Source organism: Heterodontus francisci, chromosome 4 (assembly GCF_036365525.1).
Source record: "Heterodontus francisci isolate sHetFra1 chromosome 4, sHetFra1.hap1, whole genome shotgun sequence".
Taxonomy (NCBI): domain Eukaryota; kingdom Metazoa; phylum Chordata; class Chondrichthyes; order Heterodontiformes; family Heterodontidae; genus Heterodontus; species Heterodontus francisci.
Genome location: NC_090374.1, coordinates 80,346,512 through 80,369,447, shown reverse-complemented (window position 1 = coordinate 80,369,447; position 22,936 = coordinate 80,346,512). Strand labels below are relative to the sequence as shown.

Sequence of the window (22,936 nt, the reverse complement as noted above, 5' to 3'; positions counted from 1 at the left end):
GTAACCTTTTACGCTTGTTACAGACAGGTGGTAAGGAGTGTGGGTGGTTTCCACTGTTCGCCTCCCAACTGACCACAATTGTGTTTTGTTCGAAATGGTGATTTAGCCCCTGAGTGTTTTTTAGGGTAAAATAAACAGACAAATGATAGGTTTTCTTGAAGGTTAAAAAAAAACTTTTTACACAATTTCAGAAATGGTTGCAACCTCACTTACACACACATGCACTCACACGCACACATATACAAGAATAGGTCGATAGAGAGAAAAGGGTAGGATGTGATTCAAAATAAGGTAAGTGTTCGTGGTTTACAGAATATTGTTGAGTCTTGGGAGGAAAAGTTTTTAAAAGGTGCAGCCCTGGGTGTTTGTAGTCTTGAACTTGTTCAGGTGTTGTAGATTTCGGGTGGTTAAGATTTCAGACTGGAGGTGGTATTTACTTTCAGTTCTCTGCTGCAGCAAGTTAAAGTGTAGAATCAGCAGCAGGGCTTCTTCTTTTACCTGGCTGGATCCTTTAGACAGCTCTTGGCTGGATAGGCTTTCTGTGATGTTGGCTTGATCTCTCTCTCTCACTCACTCTCTCTCCAGAAGGCTACCTTTTAAGGTAAACATCTCTCGCATTGGAGTTTCTGTTAGGAGATGCATGGTCCTCACCCCTGTTGTGACCACACAATGGGCCAGAATATGATATCCATGGCTATCGATTAACATTTGGATGGGTACTATTCTGTGGTGATGTTGCTACTGCACACCATTCATCCTGGTTTTGGTTGTGAGTCAGACTGTCTGCAGCATCTCCAATCCATTCATAGCAATTAGTCATTAATATGCGATAGTTCACCTTTCAATTTCAAAGGGGTTCTCCCCAGAGTTATTTCAGACGAGATTAACCAGTTCCATCTTGGCAGACAAGTTTGTTTATTTCCAGTACAGGAGGGGGTCACGTGACTGCTATTTTTGACTTTTGTATAAGTGTCCATGTTCTTGTGGTTTTGTTTAACAGCCAACTTTTTAAATTCATAATTAGAACATATAGAACATAGAACATTACAGCGCAGTACTTCCATTTCATTGTTTATTTCATCACGGCCCCTTCCATGCATGACACCCTTGACTGCTTGCTCCACAGTTCGAACAAGAGAATTATGAGAAATAAGGAGACAACACTCAAAGCTCACATTAAACACTAACAGCTTTACTAGGTTTGGCAGGAATACCAGTTAACAATACAATACACCTGTTAGCAATACACCCGTTAACAGTACACACGTTAGCCACAAATATGTTGCGAGGAATCATACATATATGATCACCATTGAGCTATCACCTCCCTGCCGATCATTCTCTTCAGTAGCTGACCAAGCTATCTGACTTAAGCACTGAATCACTATTTGTAATGATTTTTATACCTGTGCTTTCAAGGTGGGTGGGATGTTTTGTTGACAAGATCGTACTGTCTAATCAATATCCAACTCAAGCTACAATTGTCCAATGTGGCATCAAATTCTTTGTTCAAACTACGATATCAGAAACTGCCTTGACGATTAGCATATGTTTGCAATTCCTTCAGTAATTTCATCATCTTTGGTGGATGTTGCAGATGCCTTCATGAGATCTTTATCAGTAAACACAATATCAACTTCCGTTCCTGGTCACACACACATTTTAAAACCACAGTACAAATAAACAATCCAAGTCCCTTAAATTACTAAATTAAAAGCAAAATACTGCTGGAAATATGAAATTAAAACAAAAAGTTCTGGAAATACTCAACAGGTCAGGCAGCACCTGTGGAGAGAGAAGCAGAGTTAAAGTTTCAGGTCTGTGACCTTTCATCAGAACTGTCCTGACGGAAGGTCACAGACCTGAAATGTTAACTCTGCTTCTCTCTCCATAGATGCTGCCCGACTTGCCGAGTATTTGAGCATTTTCTGTTTTTAATTCCTTAAATTAAAATTAAAATTCTGTTGCTCAGAAACTTTCAAGTTTCTTTGCGTTTCAAAAGAAGGCAAACTCTGATGCCATCAATCAGGGCCAGCTTGTCACTCTCACAACTTTTCAAAACACTTTGGACCACTTAGGCCAGCTAAATTAGCATTTTAAAAACATGATTTGTCTCTTATCTTTGTGTTTTCAGACACCATGGGTCCATGTTTTTCTGTATGTTGTTACGACCAGGTGAGAAAGAGGTCTAGGGTTCCCTCTCAGCCTACACCTGGTCTTACCGTAACAGGGTTTTATTTTAAACACATGATCCCCCTTAGTGAATCCTTGTTCACTAACTTCCAATTATAAGGCAAAGAAACTAGCCAAACAGGTTTTCTTAGGTTTAAAGAAAAAAGGTTGAACTTTATTAAAGTTAAACTCTAATTTGGTTAATGCCTACGAATACGCGATGCGCCCACGCTAGCATGCATATGCAATACACACATGCAGATAGAGACAGAAAAGAGCAGAAGAAATAAAGTGGAAAAGTTTGTGGCAATATCTGATGATGGTTTTGGTTACTGTTCCAGCTTGCTGTAGAGTCCTTGATTGTAGGTATGTCTTGCTTTTCATTGGGACCCAGTATTCTTCTTAAACCTTGTTCAGTGTAGGAGACTTTTCTCTCTTGAAGTTCATTTTCCTCAGTGGGTCCAGAGGCTTGTGAGAAAGAGATGGGAGCAGACAGGAGAGGTCTTCTCACTCCAGGAGCAAAACAGTCTTTCTCTGTTCAAACTCATTGTACAATTCAGAAAAACCCAGGTTGCCAAGCAGTTTAGTCATGTGACTAGCTGGTCTGACCACGTCTGTTTGTGGATTCTCTTGTCTTAGCCGACCCTGCAATGTCTCTTCTTACATACAATACCTGGTGCTCAAAGTTAGTACTGGGTTAAATTGGAGCAGAGAATAGCCCCTTTGTCCCTCCAAGCACTGTCTGTTAGTATGCAAATTTTTTTTACAGCCACGGCTGACCTGTTTAACAAGTCATTTCCTTGCTCCAGCAACAGTTTAAAATCAAAGTTCATATGACAAAATTAATATGCCTCATTCTTGGCAGGTGGGGAGTCTGCATGACACTTCCTCACCCAGTGGAATGAAATGCATTTTGAGAAAAGCGCATTTCATCAAAAACGGTCAAGAGAGAAAATACAAGATACAGGAAAAAAAGTTTTTTTTTTCATTCATAAATCCTCAAACGTATTACAGCCTGTCTTTTCTTGGTGCGAGTGCTGTTTTAACTAGCCCCTTTTGGGCATCCCAATAAACCTGTGGTTCTTTGGGGAAGTTTTTCTGCAGTTTGCCCATTTCCATGACTGCCTAGGCTTTTTGTTCCTGTTGAGGTCTGCAAAGAGGTTGCGGGGGGGCGGGGGGTCCGGATTTAATTAGCCCTAAGTTGGAATTTTTTTTCTCAAGAGAGTCAGTAGCGGGTGAGACTATCCTAAACTCCCATACAGTGCTTTGCTGAGTCATGCAAATACTTTGGACTTCAGGGGATGGGTAGTTCTCTTTTTTTCTGACTGTGGGGAGGATTCTTTGCTAATCTCCCCTTTGTCCTCTGGGATACTCCTGCCTGCAGGTATTTGTGCAGACTCTACTGCACTCCCCTGAGGCACTTTGATGAGGTCTCTTCCCCCAGAGGTCTTTCTTTGTCTCTGCAGGTTCCTGTGAATGCTGTTAGCAACTCTGGTGGGGTGCTTCTAGTGTCTGCATTTGCATAGGAGGATGTCCGGTCTAACATTTCAAAGTTTTCAGGGTTGACTGACCGGACAGTAGGGGTTTTCATCCAGGATTCCTCCCGGACTTCCTTTAACCTGCCCTCTTGGTCGCTTTTTCCCCTTCCCTTTCAAAATCTTTGCCAGCCTTGTGCCTGTCTGTCCCCTTTTGTTCTCGGCGGGTGTCCCTTGCAGTTCAGCAGCTGTCTGCTGCAGGGTCTTCCAAACACCGATACAGGACTTAGGGATGCAGATTTCACTGTAGGTGGGGGTTTCCCCTCAACCTGGCACATGTGGCAACTCCTGCAGTACTCCACCACATCTTTGTGAAGTTTTGGCTAGTCAAACTGCTGTCTTATGCGGGCTTTGGTGTTTTGTATACCGTCATGTACAGCCAATGTAATCTCATGGGCCCTTCTTAAATGTTCCCTCCGGTACCTCTGCGACACCACTAACTGGTGAACTACTGCCCACTCCTTGCTCTCAGGTCTGTGAGGAGAACTCCATTTCCTCATCAGTACCTCATTCTTTAAGTAGTAGCAATCAGGGACTCCCTCTGCTTCAATTTCAGATTGGGCAGCCTGTGCTAACTCTCTCAATACTGGGTCAGCTCACTGAGCCTCAGCCAGGGAATATTTATTTAACTTATTCCCTGGGTCTTCTAACTTTCCAAAGAAAGTCTCAGATAGACAGACCTCATGATCATCTGCCTGCAGTGCCAATTCAGTCACCTCTGGGGGAGCTAGTTTGATCATTGCCTCATTCATTACACATTCAGGAGCCTGCAGGGGACCATTTCCTGCCACTGCCATGTCTCTCTGATCTCCTGCGGTCTTTCTTTCAATACTGGGGCGGGGAGTGGGGGGGGTCAACCCCGTCCACAGGCAAACTAGGGACAATCCCTATGGTCACCGGTCCCAAAACTAGGTCGCACTCCAAGTGCACCTGGTGTACAGGTACAGGCATACATTGCCCTCCAATGCCATTCACCACCATTCTGGTATTTACTGCACTCTCTGGGGGAAAGGACTTTTCCCAGTAAAGAGATGTAGTGGCCCCTGTGTCCCTGAGGATTACTATGGTCTTGCTTGCCCCACCCGAGGGGTATGGGGCTACTTTCCCTTCAAACACAAAACCCTGATAGCCTTCAGGAATCCTCTAACTTTTCCTGCACCTGTAGTGGTAAGCTTCCTTGATCTCACTCTTACTGCAGTTAAAGCCACAGCTTGTTCAGCTGTGCTTTCCATCAGGGTCCTGTCTTCACTGAGCGGGTGTGCCCTGATTAATCCTACGGATTTTCCCTTTATTTTCCAGCAGACAGCTTTTAGATCACCTGCCTTATTACAATGGAAGCACACAGGTCTCCGGATCTTACTCCTGCTCACAGCACCTTCCTTTTTGGCTAGAGGAGGCCCCCTGTGTCTCCTGCTTTTCTTTCTCTCCCAGGACTGCTTGGGCTCCTGTCACCTTCCCACCCTTTGTCCTTTTCAGATTTGTGGGGGTGACTAGGAAAGGTTTTCCCTTGGCAAACCGACTTATAAATGAAAGCAAACTCATCAGCCAGAACGGCTGCTTGCCAGGCTCTCTGAACCAGCTGCTCCTCTACATGGGTCTTTATGGAGAGTGGGAGAGAGTGTTTAAATTCCTCTAACAGAATTACTTCTCTGAGATTCTCAAGCTGAGCTGTACTGTAAGAGCTCTCAGCCACGTCAAAAGCCAGCTGCTTACTTCTTTCAAACTCCAGATAAGTTTGATTATCATGTTTTTGAGGGTTCTAAACTTCTGGCAATAGGCTTCGGGTACTAATTCATATGCCCCGAGGATAGGATTTTTGTCAGTTCATAATTTGATGAACTCTCATCTGGCAATAGGGAATAAACCTTATGGGCTTTTCTGGTTAGCCTGCTTTTTAATAAAAGAGGCTAGGTCTCAGCTGGCCATTTTAGCTGCCTTGCTAGTTTCTCAAAGGACACAAAAAACATTTCCACATCTTCCTCATTGAATTTTGGGATTTGTTGAGATAGTTATAACAATTCTGTCCCGAGCCCTGAAATACAGTCCTCCATATTGGCCATGCTTTCACTGGGGTTACTCTGTCGCACCCTAGTTAACTTCTTCGCATTCTTCCTGGAAGATTCTCTCTCTCTCTCTCTCTCTCTCTCTCTCCTGCCTCTCTTTGTCTTCATGTTTCTTCTGGAAGGCCCTTTCTTTCTCTCTCTCCTGTCTCTCTGTTTCTCTTTCCCTGTTTTCTAATTCAGGTTTCCTCTGTTCCAATTGTATCTTTGCTAGTCCACTTCTAACCCTGTTTCTGCTTCTTCAGATTCAAGGGAAAAATGGTTGGCCACTAGCCTTAGGAGTTCAGACTTCCTAGCCGTGCCATGTATAGTGATCCCACACTGCTCAGCCATTTTTTTCAGCTCCTCCATAGACAGTGCTTTTAACTTATCCCAAGTTACTTCAAAATAAAAGCTAAATACTGCGGATGCTGGAAATCTGAAATAAAAACAAGAAATGCTGTAACCTCTCAGCAGGTCTGGCAGCATCTGTGGAAAGAGAAGCAGAGTTAACGTTTCTTCGGAAGGGTCACTGACCCGAAACGTTAACTCTTCTCTTTCCACAGATGCTGCCAGACCTGCTGAGTGGTTCCAGCATTTCTTGTTTTTATTTCAGATTTCCAGCATCCGCAGAGAAGAGTTAACGTTTCGGGTCAGTGACCCTTCCGAAGAAACGTTAACTCTGCTTCTCTTTCCACAGATGCTGCCAGACCTGCTGAGAGGTTACAGCATTTCTTGTTTTTATCCCAAGTTACTTCACCCTGGCTTCAGGAGCTACTCGCTTCAGTTGCAGACATATTAGTATTCAAGCACACACAACCACAAGGAAACCTGTATGGGAATCTTGCTCGTTTTTATTGGGAACAATTTGGCTTCCCACTTCCAATTAGCCCCAAATTTCTGTTATGACTAGGTGAGAAAGGGGTCTAGGATTCCCTCTCAACCTTCACCTGGTCTTACCGTAACAGGGTTTAATTTTAAACACACTTTTTTTTTAGCTCCCCCTTTGTGAATCCTTGTTCACTTACTTCCAATTATAAGGCAAAGAAACTAGCCAACCAAGTTTTCTTAGATTTCAAGAAAAAAAGTTGAACTTTATTAAACTTAAACTCTAATTCGGTTAACGCCTACGGATATGCGATGCACACGCTAGCATGCATACGCGATACAAATAGAGACAGAAAAGAGCAGAAGAAATAAAGTGGAAAAGTTTGAGGTAATATCTGAAGATGGTTTTGGTTACTATTCCAGCTCGCTGTAGAGTCCTTGATTGTAGGTATGTCTTGCTTTTCGTTGGGGCCCAATATTCTTCTTAAACCTTGTTCAGTGTTAGGAGACTTCTCTCTTGAAGTTAATGTGTCCTCAGTGGGTCCAGAGGCTTGTGAGAAAGAGATGGGAGCAGACAGGAGAGGTCTTCTCACTCCAGGAGCAAAACAGTCTTTCTCAGTTCAAACTCTTTGTACAATTCAGAAAACCCAGGTTGCCAAACAGGTTAGTCATGTGACTAGCTGGTCTGACCACGTCTGTTTGTGGATTCTCTTGTATTAGCTGAACCTGGAATGTATCTTCGTGCACACAATATCTGGTGCTCAAAGTCCATTCTGGGTTAAATTGGAGCAGGGAATAGCCCCTTTGTCCCTCCAAGCACTGTCTGTTGGTATGCAAATGTTGCTTCCAGCCACGGCTGACCTGTTTAGCAAGTCATTTCCTCGCTCCAGCAACAGTTTAAAATCAATGTTCATATGACAAAATTAATATGCCTCATTCTTGGCAGGTGGGGGGGTCTGCATGACAGTGAGAATCTTCTCCAAAGTTCTAACTCAGCATCAAAGCAAACCATAGCTTTGAAGTATGTGTGTTAATTGGTTTCAACTCGATTTTTATGACTACTCTGCTTTTTGCTAAACATTCTATAGCCTTAAGGTGTTTTTTGCACCAGTCCCTCTGTTTATCTGCAGCTGTTAACAGGTTACTTTAGCTCAAAGCCCTGTCGGCCTTCGCAATGCATACTGGTCATGTTCGGTCAGTTTTCTGTACGCATGTATACAGCATAACTTCCTGTATTTCATTTAAACTATCGATACTCCTGGGTTGGATAGCCCCGCAAGTCTCAACCACAAATTTTGATGAAAAATGTTGCTGTCTCTTAGAAGTCAAATGCAACAGCCAATGGTGCCAGACTAGACTATTGCCCGATGTACTTAGTCACTCACGGGTAATGGGGAACTACCAATTAGTCTGTATAATGCCTCACTTGGGGAATACTAGATATCACTCCAGTTATCTAGGCAGTGCATAAAGGAAAGCTGTTTCTATAAAGGATATAATAGATAGGAAGCTATCATTCATATTAATCTTGCATCTCCTCCTAATAGATTAAAATATACTCGAATATATTCAGAAATATACCAAGAATTACATTGTCAGAAATCCGGCAGAATTTTACTATTAAAGAGTAATGGATAAACTCAAGGAGGTGAGGAAAATAATATAATCTGAAAAACATTCAACGGCATTACCATCGCTGAATCCCCCACTATCAACATCCTAGGGGCTACCATTGACCGAAAACTGAACTGGAGTAGCCATATAAATACCATGGCTACAAGAGCAGGTCAGAGGCTAGGAATCCTGAGGCGAGTAACTCACCTCCTGACTCCCCAAAGCCTGTCCACAATCTACAAGGCACAAGTCAGGAGTGTGATGGAATACTCTCCACTTGCCTGGATGGGTGCAGCTCCAACAACACTCAAGAACACAGGAATTGTGATTCATACAATTGTGTTAACATTCAAAGCAGTGGTTCAGTCTGTTATAATTTGAAATTGGAAATGTATTAATGATAATAATTTAGTCATCATTAACTCATCTCTTCTCCAAATTTGGTTTAAGCTGCTGCTATTTAGAGTCATGTTAGGCATGCACTGCTCATCTCTCTACTGTACAACTTGCAGTGATCTCGAATGACACAAAGATAGGTAGGAAAGTAAGTTGTGAAGAGGACATAAGGAGGCTACAAAGGGATATAGATAGCTTAAGTGAGTGGGCAAAGATTTGACAAATGGAGTATAATGTGAGTAAATGTGAAATTGTCCATTTTGGCAGGAAGAATGAAAAAAAGCATATTATCTAAATGGTGAGAGATTGCAGAGCTTTTCTTTTTATTCATTCACGGGATGTGGGTGTCGCTGGCCAGGCCAGCATTTATTGCCCATCCCTAATTGCCCTTGAGAAGGTGGTGGTGAGATGCCTTCTTGAACCGCTGCAGTCCATGTGGGGTAGGTACACCCACAGTGCTGTTAGGAAGGGAGTTCCAGGATTTTGACCCAGCGACAGTGAAGGAACGGCGATATAGTTCCAAGTCAGGGTGGTGTGTGACTTGGAGGGGAACTTGCAGGTGGTGGTGTTCCCATGTATTTGCTGCCCTTATCCTTCTAGTTGGTAGAGGTCACGGGTTTGTAAGGTGCTGTCTAAGGAGCCTTGGTGCATTGCTGCAGTGCATCTTGTAGATGGTACACACTGCTGCCACTGTGTGTCGGTGGTGGAGGTAGTGAATGTTTGCAGATGGGGTGCCAATCAAGCGGGCTGCTGTGTCCTGGATGGTGTTGAGCTCCTGACTTGTGCCTTGTAGATGGTGGACAGGCTTTGGGGAGTCAGGAGGTGAGTTACTTGCCTCAGGATTCCTCGCCTCTGACCTGCTCTTGTAGCCACGGTATTTATATGGCTACTCCAGTTCAGTTTCTGGTCAATGGTAGCCCCTAGGATGTTGATAGTGGGGGATGCAGCGATGGTAATGCCGTTGAATGTCAAGGGGAGATGGTTAGATTCTCTCTTGTTGGAGATGGTCATTGCCTGGCACTTGTGTGGCGCGAATGTTACTTGCCACTTATCTGCCCAACCCTGGATATTGTCCAGGTCTTGCGGCATTTTTACATGAACTGCTTCAGTATCTGAGGAGTCACGAATGGTGCTGAACATTGTGCAATCATCAGCGAACATCCCCACTTCTGACCTTATGATTGAAGGAAGGTCATTGATGAAGCAGCTGAAGATGGTTGGGCCTAGGACACTACCCTGAGTAATTCCTGCAATGATGTCCTGGAGCTCAGATGATTGACCTCCAACAATCACAACCAACTTCCTTTGCGCTAGGTATGACTCCAGCCAGCGGAGGGCTTTCCCCCTGATTCCCACTGACCTCAGATTTGCTGGGGCTCCTTGATGCCATACTCGGTCAAATGCTGCCTTGATGTCAAGGGCCGTCACTCTCACCTCACCTCTTGAGTTCAGCTCTTTTGTCCATGTTTGAACCAAGGCTGTAATGAGGTCAGGAGCTGAGTGGCCCTGGCGGAACCCAAACTGAGCATCACTGAGCAGGTTATTGCTAAGCAAGTGCTGCTTGATGGCACTGTTGATGACACCTTCCATCACTTTACTGATGATTGAGAGTAGGCTGATGGGGCGGTAATTGGCCAGGTTGGACTTCTCTTGCTGTTTGTGTACAGGACATACCTGGGCAATTTTCCACAATTCAGGGTAGATGCCAGTGTTGTAGCTTTACTGGAACAGCTTGGCTATGGGCGCGGCAAGTTCTGGAGCACAGGTCTTCAGTACTGCTGCCGGAATATTGTCAGGGCCCATAGCTTTTGCAGTCTCCAGTGCCTTCAGTCATTTCTTGATATCATGCGGAGTGAATCGAATTGGCTGAAGTCTGGCATCTGTGATGCTGGGGACTTCAGGAGGAGGCCGAGATGGATCATCAACTCGGCACTTCTGGCTGAAGATTGTTGCAAATGTTTCAGACTTGTCCCGCTTTTTGTGTACAGGACATACCTGGGCAATTTTCCACATTGCCGGGTAGATGCCAGTGTTGTAGCTGTACTGGAACAGCTTGGCTAGGGGTGCGGCAAGTTCTGGAGCAAAAAAGTGTCAAAGTCAGGATGGTGTGTGACATGGCGTTGATGGTGTTCTCATACACCTGTTGCCCTTGTTCTTCTAGCTGGTGAAATTCATGGGTTTGGAAGTTGCTGCTGTGGAAGCCTTGACAGCTTGCTGCAGTGCTTCCTAGAGATAGTACACAGTGCAGCCATTGTATACTGCTGGTGGAGGGAGTGAGTGTTTAAGCTGGGGGTTGGACTGCCAAGCAAGTGGACTGTTCTGTCTTGGCTGGTGTTGAGCTTCTTGAGTGTTGTTTCAGTTGCACCCCTCCAGGCAATTGGAGAGTATTCCATCATACTCCTGGGGCTGGATTTTATTTTCCTGCCGCCGGGAGCTGTGGCAGGCAAACAAATGGTGGCCCGCAGCGCCTTAAGTGCTCTTGAGCGCAGCGCCTCATATACATATGTGGTGGGGGACAGCCTCGGCGACGCCATGAGCGGCATCTGCAGTCTCTGCGCAGGGGCTGGTGCCATTTTTAACGGGTTGCCAGCCCTGCTCAGAGAATGCAATCTTGCCCCGTTTCCCCCACCCCCCCCGGCCCACTACACTAAAAGTAAATGTTAGGCACATTTCCCCCCCCCCCTCCCCGCCCCTGCCAATACACTGAAATTGCAGAGTTGTCTCCTTCTCCCCCCAGCTACAAAAAGAGCAGAGTTGACCTCTCGTCACCTTTCCCTCCAAACTGTAAAAGTGCAGAGGTCATCCCTTACTCCCTGCACTAAAAATGCAGAGTTGATCCCATCTTATCCCACATGAGTGCTGCCTATCGCACTGAAGATCCGGATCCGATTGAAAGATCGTGGGGAAATGGATTTAAATATATGCATAAAATTGGTTTCAATATATAAAGTCGGGTCCCGTCGCCGAGCGGCAGAGGGTCTGCCATGGAGCCTTGCTGCTGCCGGGAAGATCAGGCCCAGCAAACCCGGTGTCGGGCTCTGTGACAGCCGCTGTGATCTTCTGGCACCCCCTCCCACAGAGCCCGATGTCGGGAGCTCAACAAGCCTCGGAATTGTGTCCTGTAGGTGGTGGGAAAGCTTTGGAGAGTTAGGAAGTGAGTCACTAACCATAGAATACACAATCTCTGACCTGCACTTGTAGTCACATTACTTATGTGGCTGGTACAGGTGAGTTTCTGGTCAGTGGTGTTGATGGTGGGGAATTTGGTGATGGTAATGCTATTGAATAACAAGAGGAGGTGATTAAGTTTTCCCTTTTAACGATGGTCATTGCCAGCCACTTATGTGGTGTGAATGCTACTTGACAATTGACAGGTCAAGCCTGAATGTTGCCCAGGTCTTGCTTCATGCGGGAACAGGCTGCCTCATTATCTGAAGAATTGCAAATGAAGCTGAATGCTACAATCATCAGTGAGCTGCCCCCATTTCTGACCTTATGATGGAGGGAAGATCACTGATGACAATAATTGGGCCTAGGATGCCGTCCTGAGGAGCTCCTACATCAATGTGCTGGGGATGCAATGATTGGCCTCCAACAACTGTAATCTTTGTGCTCGGAACCTCGGTTTACCGTCTCATCCGAAAGATGGCACCTTTAACCATGTAGCACTCCCTCAGTACTGCACTGGAGTATCAGTCTTGATTGGGACTTAGATCCACAACCTTATGACTCAGAGACCAGAGTGCTACCAACTGAGCCACAGCTGACACTTAACTGAAGAATGGATGAGGGCAATCCAGCAGGTATAATTTACTTGGATTTTCAGAAGCCATTCAGTGACAGTCTAACTCATTTGTTGAGCCTCCAGAAATGGGTAGAATTATGTGTCATCCCCAGGCAGTAAGAGATGGAATGCATAGTGATGCTATTCTCAAGAGCTGCATGCCATGGATTGCCATGTGGATAAGGTGACCTTCGCTGCTGTGCTATGAAGAACATAGGAAATAGGAGCAGGAGTAGGCCATTTGGCCCCTGGAGCCTGGTCCGCCATTCAACTAGATCATGGCTGATCTTCTACCTCAAACACCATTTTCCTGCACTATCCCCATATCCCTTGATGCCTTTAATATCTAGAAATTTATCACATGTCTGGGCTGTGGTTCTAAGTTATTTTCTCCATTTATTAGCTGTCGCTCTCTGTTTTTTCCTGCATGGAAAGAGTTTGCTTCTTACTGTTTTATCATCACTGCTGGACAGAATACACAGAAGCATCTAAACCTGTCTTTGGTAATATGGCCAAAGCATCTCCTGTTGTGGCACTGGCCCAGCTGATTCTGATTCCTGATGAGTTGGTCCCAGCTGCTGCAATGTTTTTCGATTCCAGTGGAATAGTGGCTTGGGCACTACCAAAAAAATGGCACTTTTGGATCCAACTTAAGCACACATGGCCACTGGAATTTTTGTGATATCTTGCATGACTTCTAAAAAAAAACTTTACACCACAGTTTCCTTTCTTAACAGGAACTGAGACTATCCTTGTCTAGACAAATGACTGATGAAAGTACCCTTTGTGTGGGCTACCCAAAGTTTGAGCATAACTTCCCTGCTCTTATACTCTAGGCCTCGGCCAATAAAGGAAAGTATCCTGTATGCCTTCTTGACTACCTTATCTGCCTTTTCCGATACCTTTCAGGGTTCTGTGGACCTGCACTCCAAGATCCCTCTGTTCCTCTACACTTCTCAGAATCATAACATTTATTGTGCATTCCCTTAATTGCATTACCTCATACTTCTCCAGATTGAATTCCATTTGCCATTTTTCTGCCCACCTAACCAGTCCATTGATATCTTCCTGCAGTCTGCAGCATTCTTTCTCACTATCAACCACACGGCCAATTTCCATATCATCAGTAAACTTCTTAATAATACCCTGTACGTTTAATACTAAATCATTGATATATACCATGTACAGCAAGGGACCCAGTACTGAACCCTTCAGAATCCCACTGGAAACTGCCTTCCAGTCACAAAAACACCTGTCAACCATTACCCTTTGCTTCCTGCCACTGAACCAATTTTGGATCCAACTTGCCACTTTCTCTTGGATCCCATGACCTTTTAATTTTCTGAGCAGTCTGCTATGTGGTACTTGTCAAAAACCTTGCTAAAATCCAGGTAAACTACATCAAACGCACTATCCTTACTGACCCTCCTAGTTACTTTTTCAAAAAATTTTAACAAATTAATCAGACAAGACCTTCCCTTAACAAATCTATGCTGACTGTCCTTGATTAATCCATACGATTAATGACGATTTATACTTATATTTTTCAAATTATTTGCCCACCACTGAGGTTAGGCTGACCAGCCTGTAATTACTCAGGCTATCCCTTCCACTCTTTTTAAACAGAGTATTTTATTTTATTTTTATTTTATTTAGAGATACAGCACTGAAACAGGCCCTTCGGCCCACCAAGTCTGTGCCGACCATCAACCACACATTTATACTAATCCTACATTAATCCCATATTCCTACCACATCCCCACCTTCCTTCCATTCCCCTACCTATAGGGGCAATTTATAATGGCCAATTTACCTATCAACCTGCAAGTCTTTGGCTGTGGGAGGAAACTGGAGCACCCGGCGAAAACCCATGCGGTCACAGGGAGAACTTGCAAACTCTGCACAGACAGTACCCAGAATTGAACCCGGGTCGCTGGAGCTGTGAGGCTGCAGTGCTAACCACTGTGCCGCCCACCTGTAGTATTGAGCTCTTGGTGTCGGACATAAGGCAGAAAAGAAAAGCTTATCTTACCCTGTAAGCTCTAGATTTGGCCGTCTCACCCTTTTTCTTTGTGGGAACATTTTTAGTCTGAGTCCCTTGAATCTCCCCTTTGAATGCCTCCCATTGTTCTGACACTGATTTACCTTCAAGTAGCTGTTCCAGTCCAGTTTCGCTCAATCACTCCTCATTTTAGTAAAATTGGCCTTGCCCCAATTCAGAACTCTAACTCCTGTTCTTCTCTGTCCTTTTCCATAATTATGTTAAAACTGACTGAATTATGAATAATACCACCAAAATGCTCTCCCATTAGCACTCCTTCCACCTATCTATCTTCTTTTCCTAAAACCAAGTCTAAAACTGCGCCCTCTCTTGTTGGTCTTGCTACATACTGGGCAAAAAAGTTCTCCTGAATGCACTTCAAGAATTCTGCTCCCTCAATTCCTTTCACACTAAAACTATCCCAGTTAATATTGGGGTAGTTAAAATCCCCTATTATTTCCCTATCGTTCTTGCACTTCTCAGATATTTGCCTATATATCTGCTCTTCTATCTCCCTCTGACTGTTTGGGTGTCGAAAGTACACTCCCAGCAATGTGATTGCCCCTTTTTTCTTCCTTAGCTCAATTCATATGGCCTCATTTGATGAGCCTTCCAACATGTCATCCCTCCACACAGCTATAATTGTTTCCTTGACCAAAATTGCCACTCCCCCTCCTTTCTTATCCCCCTCCCTATCGCGTTGAAAAATCCTATAATCAGGACCGCTGCACTGCCATTCCTGTCCCTCCTTAAGCCACGTTTCTGTAATAGCTATATCATCATACTGCCACATGTCTATCAGTGTCCTCAACTCATCTGCTTTATTTGCTATACTCCTTGCATTGAAATAGATACCCTTGAGCACTGCCAAACTTTTATTTTATAACCTCTGTCTTCCAGACTCATCCATTAATTTTCTGCCTTCCATTTTCATTTCTGATTTTGTCCCAACCGAGTCGACCGTCAGGTCCCCATCCACCTGCCAAACTAGTTTAAACCTTCCCCAACAGCACTAGCAAAATGTCCCACAAGGAACTCAATCCCAGCTCTGTTCAGATGCAACCCATCCGGCCTGTACTGGTCCCATCTCCTCCAGAGCCGGTCCCAATGTCCCAGGAATCTAAAGCTCTCCCACCTGTACCATTTTTCCAGCCAAGCATTCATCTGTCTTATCCTTCTATTTCTATACTCACTTGCGCGTGGCACTGGGAGTAATCTGGAGATGACTACTTTTGAAGTCCTGCTTGCTAATTTCTTACCTAGCTCCCTAAATTCTGACTGCAGGACCACATCCCTCTTTCTACCTACGTTGTTGGTTCCGGTGGACCACGACTGCTGGCTGTTCACCCTCCCCCTTCAGGATGCTCAGCAGCCACTCAGTGACATCCTTGACCCTGGCACCAGGGAAGTTATGGAAAGGGATAAAGATAGATCAAGAGTAAAAGTTTGAAACTGGGGAAGGCCAATTTTACTAAGCTGAGATGTGATTTAGCAGAAGTGGACTGGAAACAGCTACTTAAAGGTAAATCAGTATCAAAGCAGTGGGACGGATTCAAGGAGGAACTAAAGAGGATTACGAACAATATGTTCCCACAAAGAAAAAGGGTGGGCCGCCCAAATCTAACCCCCCCCCCCTCCCGCCCCCCAACTCCCCCCGATGTCAAAGAGCATACTGAGTAGGATAAGGCAAAAAGAAAGCTTAATAGAAAGCTCAGTACTGCAGAAAGTCTAGAGGAGTATAGAAAGTGCAGGGGTGAAACTAAAAAGGAAATTAGGAAAGCAAAGAGAGGGCATGAAAAACTATTACCAAGTAAAATCAAGGAAAACCCAAAGATGCTTTATAAATACATAAAGAGAAGATAACTGGGGAAAGAGTAGGGCCAATTAGAGACCAAAAAGGTAACTTGTGTGTCCAGGCGAAAGACATGGGCATTGTTCTTCATGAGTACTTTGGGCTGGGTTTTCCCATGGCGACGGCGTTGGTGGGGGTGGGGGGGCCAGGGAAATAGCTGCATGGGGACGGCACTTTGACACATTCCTGCTGCTGGGGAAGATTCCTAGGGATGGGTTGGGAAGAGAATTGGCTGCCTGCACAACAGTCAAGCTGGACTGGGCAGATAGTGCAGGAGTCCCCTGAGTGCATCTCATTCTCTAACTGGTATTTAGTTCTGAATACTGAGGAGGGTGATGGTACCTCTGGGAAGTGCAGCCAGAGCCAAGTCCACGGCGCACCATTGGTGACAGCTTTGCAGGGGGCAAGGAGGAAGTTTGGGACCATTCAACAAGTTGCAGCTGAGGTACTTTTGAGTTACTTGTGCTCAGGCAAAATTTGAAGGCAGAAAATAGCATTGCCTTCCATAGGTATGCGGGCAGTAGTTGCAATGCCACTTGCTGTGAAACATGTGCAGGACATGCACAGCAGGAGATAGAGAGGGGAACTTTTGCAAGGCGGGAGGAGAATGAGGGCTGTCCCAAATAGTGTCTTCCGGGATAACCACTCCTATGTAGCAATGAGCCAGGAGCAGTGCCTGAGGAGGTTACCCTTCACAAAGGAGGTAGTAACAGAGTTGTGCCACCTCCTTCACGAAGACATGGAGCCTCACACTAGGGCAAGGACAACCCTCCCAGTGGTTGTGAAGGTCACGTTTGCTCTTACATTTTACACCAGCATCAGCAATGTCTCACATATCACCATAGATTGAAATATGAGGGAGTTGACAGAGGCACTATAGAGAAGGAGAGGGAATTTTATCCTCTTCTTCCTGAGGAGGAAAGACCAGGATGAAAGGGCACGTAGGTTTGCCAGGATAGCGTGCTTTCCGTTGGTACAGAGTGCCATTGACGGGACACACGTGGCTCTGCGGGACACCCCCCCCCCCTCCCCACCCATGTCAATGGGGAGTGATACCTGAACCGCATGGGCAACCGTTCAGTCAGTGTGCAGTTGGAGTGTGACCACACCAAGAAATTCATCTTGATGAATGTCTGCTCTCCTGACAGCACTCATGATGCTTTTATCCTGCGACAGTCAGCAGTTCCCACCGTCTTCGGCCCTGCAAGACACAATGCAGGATGGCTGCTTGGTGACAAGAGCTACCCCTTCCACACATGGCTCAGGACCACTTTCAGTATGCAAGGTCAGACGGCCTTCAGTGAGATCATGGAGCCACTTGCAACACCGTCGAGCTAGCTATCGGTCTCCTAAAGCAAAACATTTTGATGCTTGGATTACTCGTGGGGGGGAGGGTGGGGGGAGGGGGGAATCTCTGCAGTACATGCCTGAGAGGGTGTCCATGTTTATGGTGGTGTGCTGCGTCCTCCAAAACCTCACAATTATGAGGGCCCAGTCACTTCTTCGTGGGATCTGGAGGCCACCTCAGAAGTAGGAGGAGGAGGCCGGGAGGAAATCACATCCATCACATGCAACTGGACAGAGCGAGAGGGACCACATTGTGAGGCTTTTTCTTCAGTTGAAAGTAACTTCCCCACCCCCAACATGGACCCACCATTCTCTTACAGTACATCCATTTCAGACTCTCCATCACAAAGTCCCCTTGGCCAACATCATTCAATTAAGGCCAAGAGTAAAAGACCTTCACTCAACAATTTTATTCAGCAATACATCAATAATACAAGAAAAAAATGACCTTTGTGCATCCCCTTATTGCCAGTCTTGTGGGTGCCTTTGCTTGTCCTAGTGCTTCTATCCTGTCCTGTCCCAGTGGCTGCAGCATGGCTGCTGGAAGGCTGCTGACCTTCACTGGGGGAAACAGCAGACGGCCTTGCAGAGTGCCCTCAAGCAGCTCTGGGTTGTGAGGGCACGGCTTCAGACTGCGCCACCTCGGCATTGGTGGCAAGAGTCTGGACTGGCTGGCTGACAGGCAACAGCAAGGGCACTGGCAGAGTGTCAGTTGTGGGAGCAGAAACGCTGAGAAATGACAGCAGGTTCTTGCTCCATGGTGCCACTGCCACTCCCTCAGGGGGTGGTTTTCAGTAATTCTTGTGATCTGCTGAAGTAGAGATTGTTGGACACCCTTGAGAGCCTGCATGCCTCTTTGACCACTGAGATTTACAACCACAATGGCAGCTGTCTGTGCCTGGATGGCAGCAGCCAGGGATCTCATGACTTTTGTCTGAGCTTTCACTACAGCACTGATACTTCAGGAGGCCTCTGCTTTTGCTGCAGTGGAAGCTGAGAAAGCGGCTGGCAGATGCTCCATCATGGGTCAGTCTGGCAGCGCTGCCATGGAGGTGCCTATCATGTCAATGGTGGAAAGGATGGGCTGCAAGCTCTGTGCAGTTCCCTGTGCCACATTGGAGCTGGACTCTTCCATGCTGCTAGCCGGTGACTGGAGGCTATTTGGCAGGCCTCCCAATTCACCAAGCATCTCAATGTACATTATCATCAGCTGCCCCAATGAGGTCCTCATCTGAGTCCCTGCAGAAGAGCAGCAGAATTTATCTGAGGCGTCACCCTCCAGGGAGTCCATACAGAACTGACCCATCCCCCCGGCCAAGCTGCATCATCCCCGGTGACTCACCACTTGCAAATCCCAACTCTAAACTAGCCTCTAAGGTACGCAGAGTGCCAGTATCTGAGCTGGTCACTACAAATGTGAGGTCAGGTGATGGTGCTTCTTGCTCAGAGGTCTGGTATTGCTCTTGTGCTTCCTCATGTGGCTTCAGGTGCTGATCAGGTGACAGTTCTTGACTATCTGAACTCACAAAAGCATAAGGGAAGTATAGGGGTGAGAGAAGGGCAGGTGAGGAGGAAAGCAGGAGCTTCACAGTCACTCCATCTGTTGTTCCCATTTCATGCCACCTTTCAGGATGAGGATGTGCAGTGAGTGGAGAAGATGCATAAGGCAGCAACTTACCATCATCCTGTATGACCTCAGCAGTGCCAGGTGCTAATAGCTCTGTGGCATTGCTGCCGATAATTCTGGGGACCATCTCCTACAGGGCGTTGAGGTATATGCTGGCCCTCCGCCAGTCCTGTTGGTCTCTCTCCTGTTGTGGACCACCTTCTCCAGCAAGAGAGAGGGCAGAATGTCAGTGATTGTGTGTCAGTGTGGTTAGGTACTGTGCCTGCTATAGCTGAATAACTGTAGATTTGCAAAGGTGTGTAGAAGTGTGTGTGCACCTGGCATGATTGGAAGGTGTGTGTGGGTTAACTGTAGTGGAAAGATGTTAGGGATGAGTTCTGAGTATCAGGGTTTGCTGCTGGATGAGTGATGGGGTTGTGGTGTATTGAGCAGTTTGAGAGGGGTGTGGTGGGTATGGGATGTGAGATGCATATGCTAACCTTGACAATCCAAGTGAGGTATTTAAACTTTCACTGGCAATGCTGCCATGTCCTGCATGTCACACTCTGGACATTAACCACCCTTGTTATGTGCTCCTGTTCCCTTTGGAGACTCATTCCTGTCCCGACCAACAGAAGCATGGCCTCATTCCTGGCCTCCACCTCTCTGACCCGTGCATCCAAGGCAGAAACACTAATGCGGGGAGCCATTTCCTGGCCTGGTGTGTCATCCTCCTTCTCCCTCAGTGCTCTAATGTGATTATCCTGCAGTCTTCAGTGCATTACTGCAGCTTCCCATTTATAGGGACTGGACTTTAAAAAGGGAAGACTGCCTGCAGCACGTGATTTCTTCAGAACAATACCCCTGTGGTGTGGAGACCAGCTAAACACGGGAGCTGCTTGTGACCACACTATAATCAGAAATGAGGTGGGTTCACAAATTTTACGTGCTCCCACCTCGTTCCCAACCAGTGCAGACAGGTAATGAATTACGGTTGCCCCTGCTCCCAAAAATCAGGGCAAACCAATTTCTAGCCCATTGTCTTTTGTAGATTATTAATATAGGTACAAAATATAATAGAACTCGTATGTATGAATATTGGTTGCTTGAATTGTTTTTTCATTTCCATAGTCTGTAATTTATTTCTAAATGCTAATAAATATGTTAATTGGAAACAAAATCTTATGTAAAAACTGTTTTATTTGTTGTAGGTGTAACCTTGCGCCCCTTATGGAATACACTGATGATGTTGGACTCAAATCTGATTTTGTCACTATGAATCCATCAGTTGTGCAAAGAGCTTTTGGAAGTCTTCGGAGTGAGACAGACAGAGAGAAATTTGTCGACAGACTGGCAGTGTTGAATGACAGTGTTCTGTGGATCCCCGCGTTCATGGTTAAAGGTGGAGAAAAACACGTTGAATATGTAAATGAGTTGATTCTGAAGAACAGACTGAGCATTCAGACAGCCTATCCATCCCTGCGACTCATACATGCTGTCCGAGGGTAAGTATCTCTCCATGGCTAAGACTAGGTTAGATATAAATCTTGGATCATGAAGCAGACAGCAAGTTGAACATATGCTGATTAGGGGTGTATGACTTTGGACCAGAAACCTTAAACACTCAGTTGTTAATGTGAGTTCAACTTTAATTCAAATGCTTAGATTTTTTTTAAATGTCAAATATTTTCTTGGATCCCACCCTACTTTAACCCAAATAATTAGATAAAAAAACTAACTGGATTAATGAGGGGTGGGATCTTGCAAACTTTTTGCCACATAAGCCTGCCTGACTTGGGCAATATAAACAATATATCACCTCCATTCAAACAAATCAGCATCTATGTAAAGTGCTTGAATCCATAAGGGTCAGTGTGTAACCTTCCTAAAACTGAATGAGATAAAGAATAGATGTCATGAAGGAAAATCTAATTGGAATCTGTCATTATTTTGAACAGTGTGCAAAAATGAATCCATTCTCAGTGAAGTAGTGTACAAAGGACTTATGATTGATAACATAATTTAAACTTTCTGCAATTGAAATCTTTCCCAACCATAAACTCATTTATCAGCGACATTCAAAGGCAGTGCAAGTTAGAAGATTACTACTGAAAAGTTATTAGCCGTTCAACCCTTTGTCTGATGAGTGCCTCCATGAAGATATATGGGTTAGTAATGGACTTAGATCTGTAAATAATCTCTATTGTCATTAAAACAATTGCTGTATAAGTAACAAATATCATATTCCCATTTTAAAGAATATTAAGTAAATAAGACTGCTGTACAGAGAGGATGATTGGCTCATTGGGAGTGACAAATTGTTTATTGTACATCAGGCTGCCTTTTGAGAACATTTCAGCAATCGCACTTCACCAGTGGATCTTACACATTGCAGGTGCTTTATTGGAAAATTGCAGGGGCATTCAAGCTGATTGTGTGGTCACCCCTCAGTGGCAAATGGTCTTGGAACATTTTGTTCTATTACTCATATAAATAAATTCACAAATAGTTTATATGGGCCTCACTGTTCCAGGTAATTGTTTTGTCTATCAACCAATTTTTTTAAGAATTGATATGTTAAAAGAAAGTCATTTTGATAATCTTTTGGTTTCAAGAGGAAGTATGGTGGACAAAATTCCCCCCAAATCCCATAATGTGATGACGGGAGATACCTACGTGCTTACTGATCTCTCTCAGTGATCTCTTGTTATCATGTTTTATGCTTTAAAACTGCTGAGTTAAGCAGGTTTCCTTCACTCAACCCACGGTTTTCATTCCACAATTGAAGAGAGTCATGATATTTGATGAGGGAGACTTCTGTACAAAACTTCCAATCCCAGACTGCCTCTAAAACTTAAAGCACTGTAATATGTGACAATATGGAATCTAGTAAATAGGCAGAAATCTTCCTTTTACGATCTTTAGGGACATTGAGGCAACTCGAGTGGAATATATTTTCTCTTTTTACAGTATTTATGAATGAACTGGGTGATATAAAATGTTAACTGCTCAGCTGTAAGTTTAATGTCAGACCATGCATGAATGGTGCTTTGTAATCATTCTATGCATTTTCCTAATAACATAGCTATGTAGTTATGATCAAGGCTCTTCAACGATTGTCCTGACAAAGGCAAGTTGTGTTTAACTAATGTGATTGAGTATTTTGATGAGGCAGCAGAGAGGGTTGATGAAGGTAATGCAGTTGATGTGGTGTACATGGACTTCCAAAAGGCATTTGAAAAGGTGCTACAGGCTTTTCAGCAAAGTCAAAGCTCATGGCATAAAAGAGACAGTGGCAGTATGGATACAAAGTTGACCGAATGATAGGAAACAGAGAGTAGTGGTGAATGGTTGTTTTCAGACTGGAAGAAGGTATACAGTGAGGTTTCCTAGGGTCAATTCTAAGACCACTGATATTCTTAATCTATATTAATGACCTAGACTTGGGTATATAAGGGCACAATTTCAAAATTTGCAGATGACACAAAACTTGGAAGTATAGTCAATTGTGAGGAGGAAAGTAATAGACTTTAAGAGGACATAGACAGGCTGGTGGAATGGGCAGACACTTGGCAGATGAAATTTCATATTAGGAAGTGTGAAGTGATACATTTTGGGAGAAAGAATGAGGAGAGGCAATAAAAAATAAAGAGTACAATTCTAAAGGGGGTGCAGGAGCAGAGGGAGCTGGGGGTAAATGGTCACATACCACTGAAGGTGGC

At 44.8% G+C, this 22,936-nt stretch overlaps 2 protein-coding genes across 2 annotated transcripts in view; one reads left to right on the top strand and one right to left on the bottom strand.

Annotated features, from left to right (window-relative positions):
• LOC137369107 (membrane protein FAM174A-like) overlaps window positions 1–22,936 on the bottom strand; it is a 259,893-nt gene that overhangs the window by 22,387 nt on the left and 214,570 nt on the right. The window lies entirely within an intron of this gene.
• The window catches only part of st8sia4 (ST8 alpha-N-acetyl-neuraminide alpha-2,8-sialyltransferase 4), a 78,265-nt gene that overhangs the window by 15,288 nt on the left and 40,041 nt on the right, over window positions 1–22,936 (top strand). Inside the window, exon 4 of the mRNA XM_068029759.1 lies at window positions 20,426–20,719. Within this exon, the coding sequence (XP_067885860.1) occupies window positions 20,426–20,719 (294 nt within the window). The remainder of the gene's footprint in view (window positions 1–20,425; window positions 20,720–22,936) is intronic.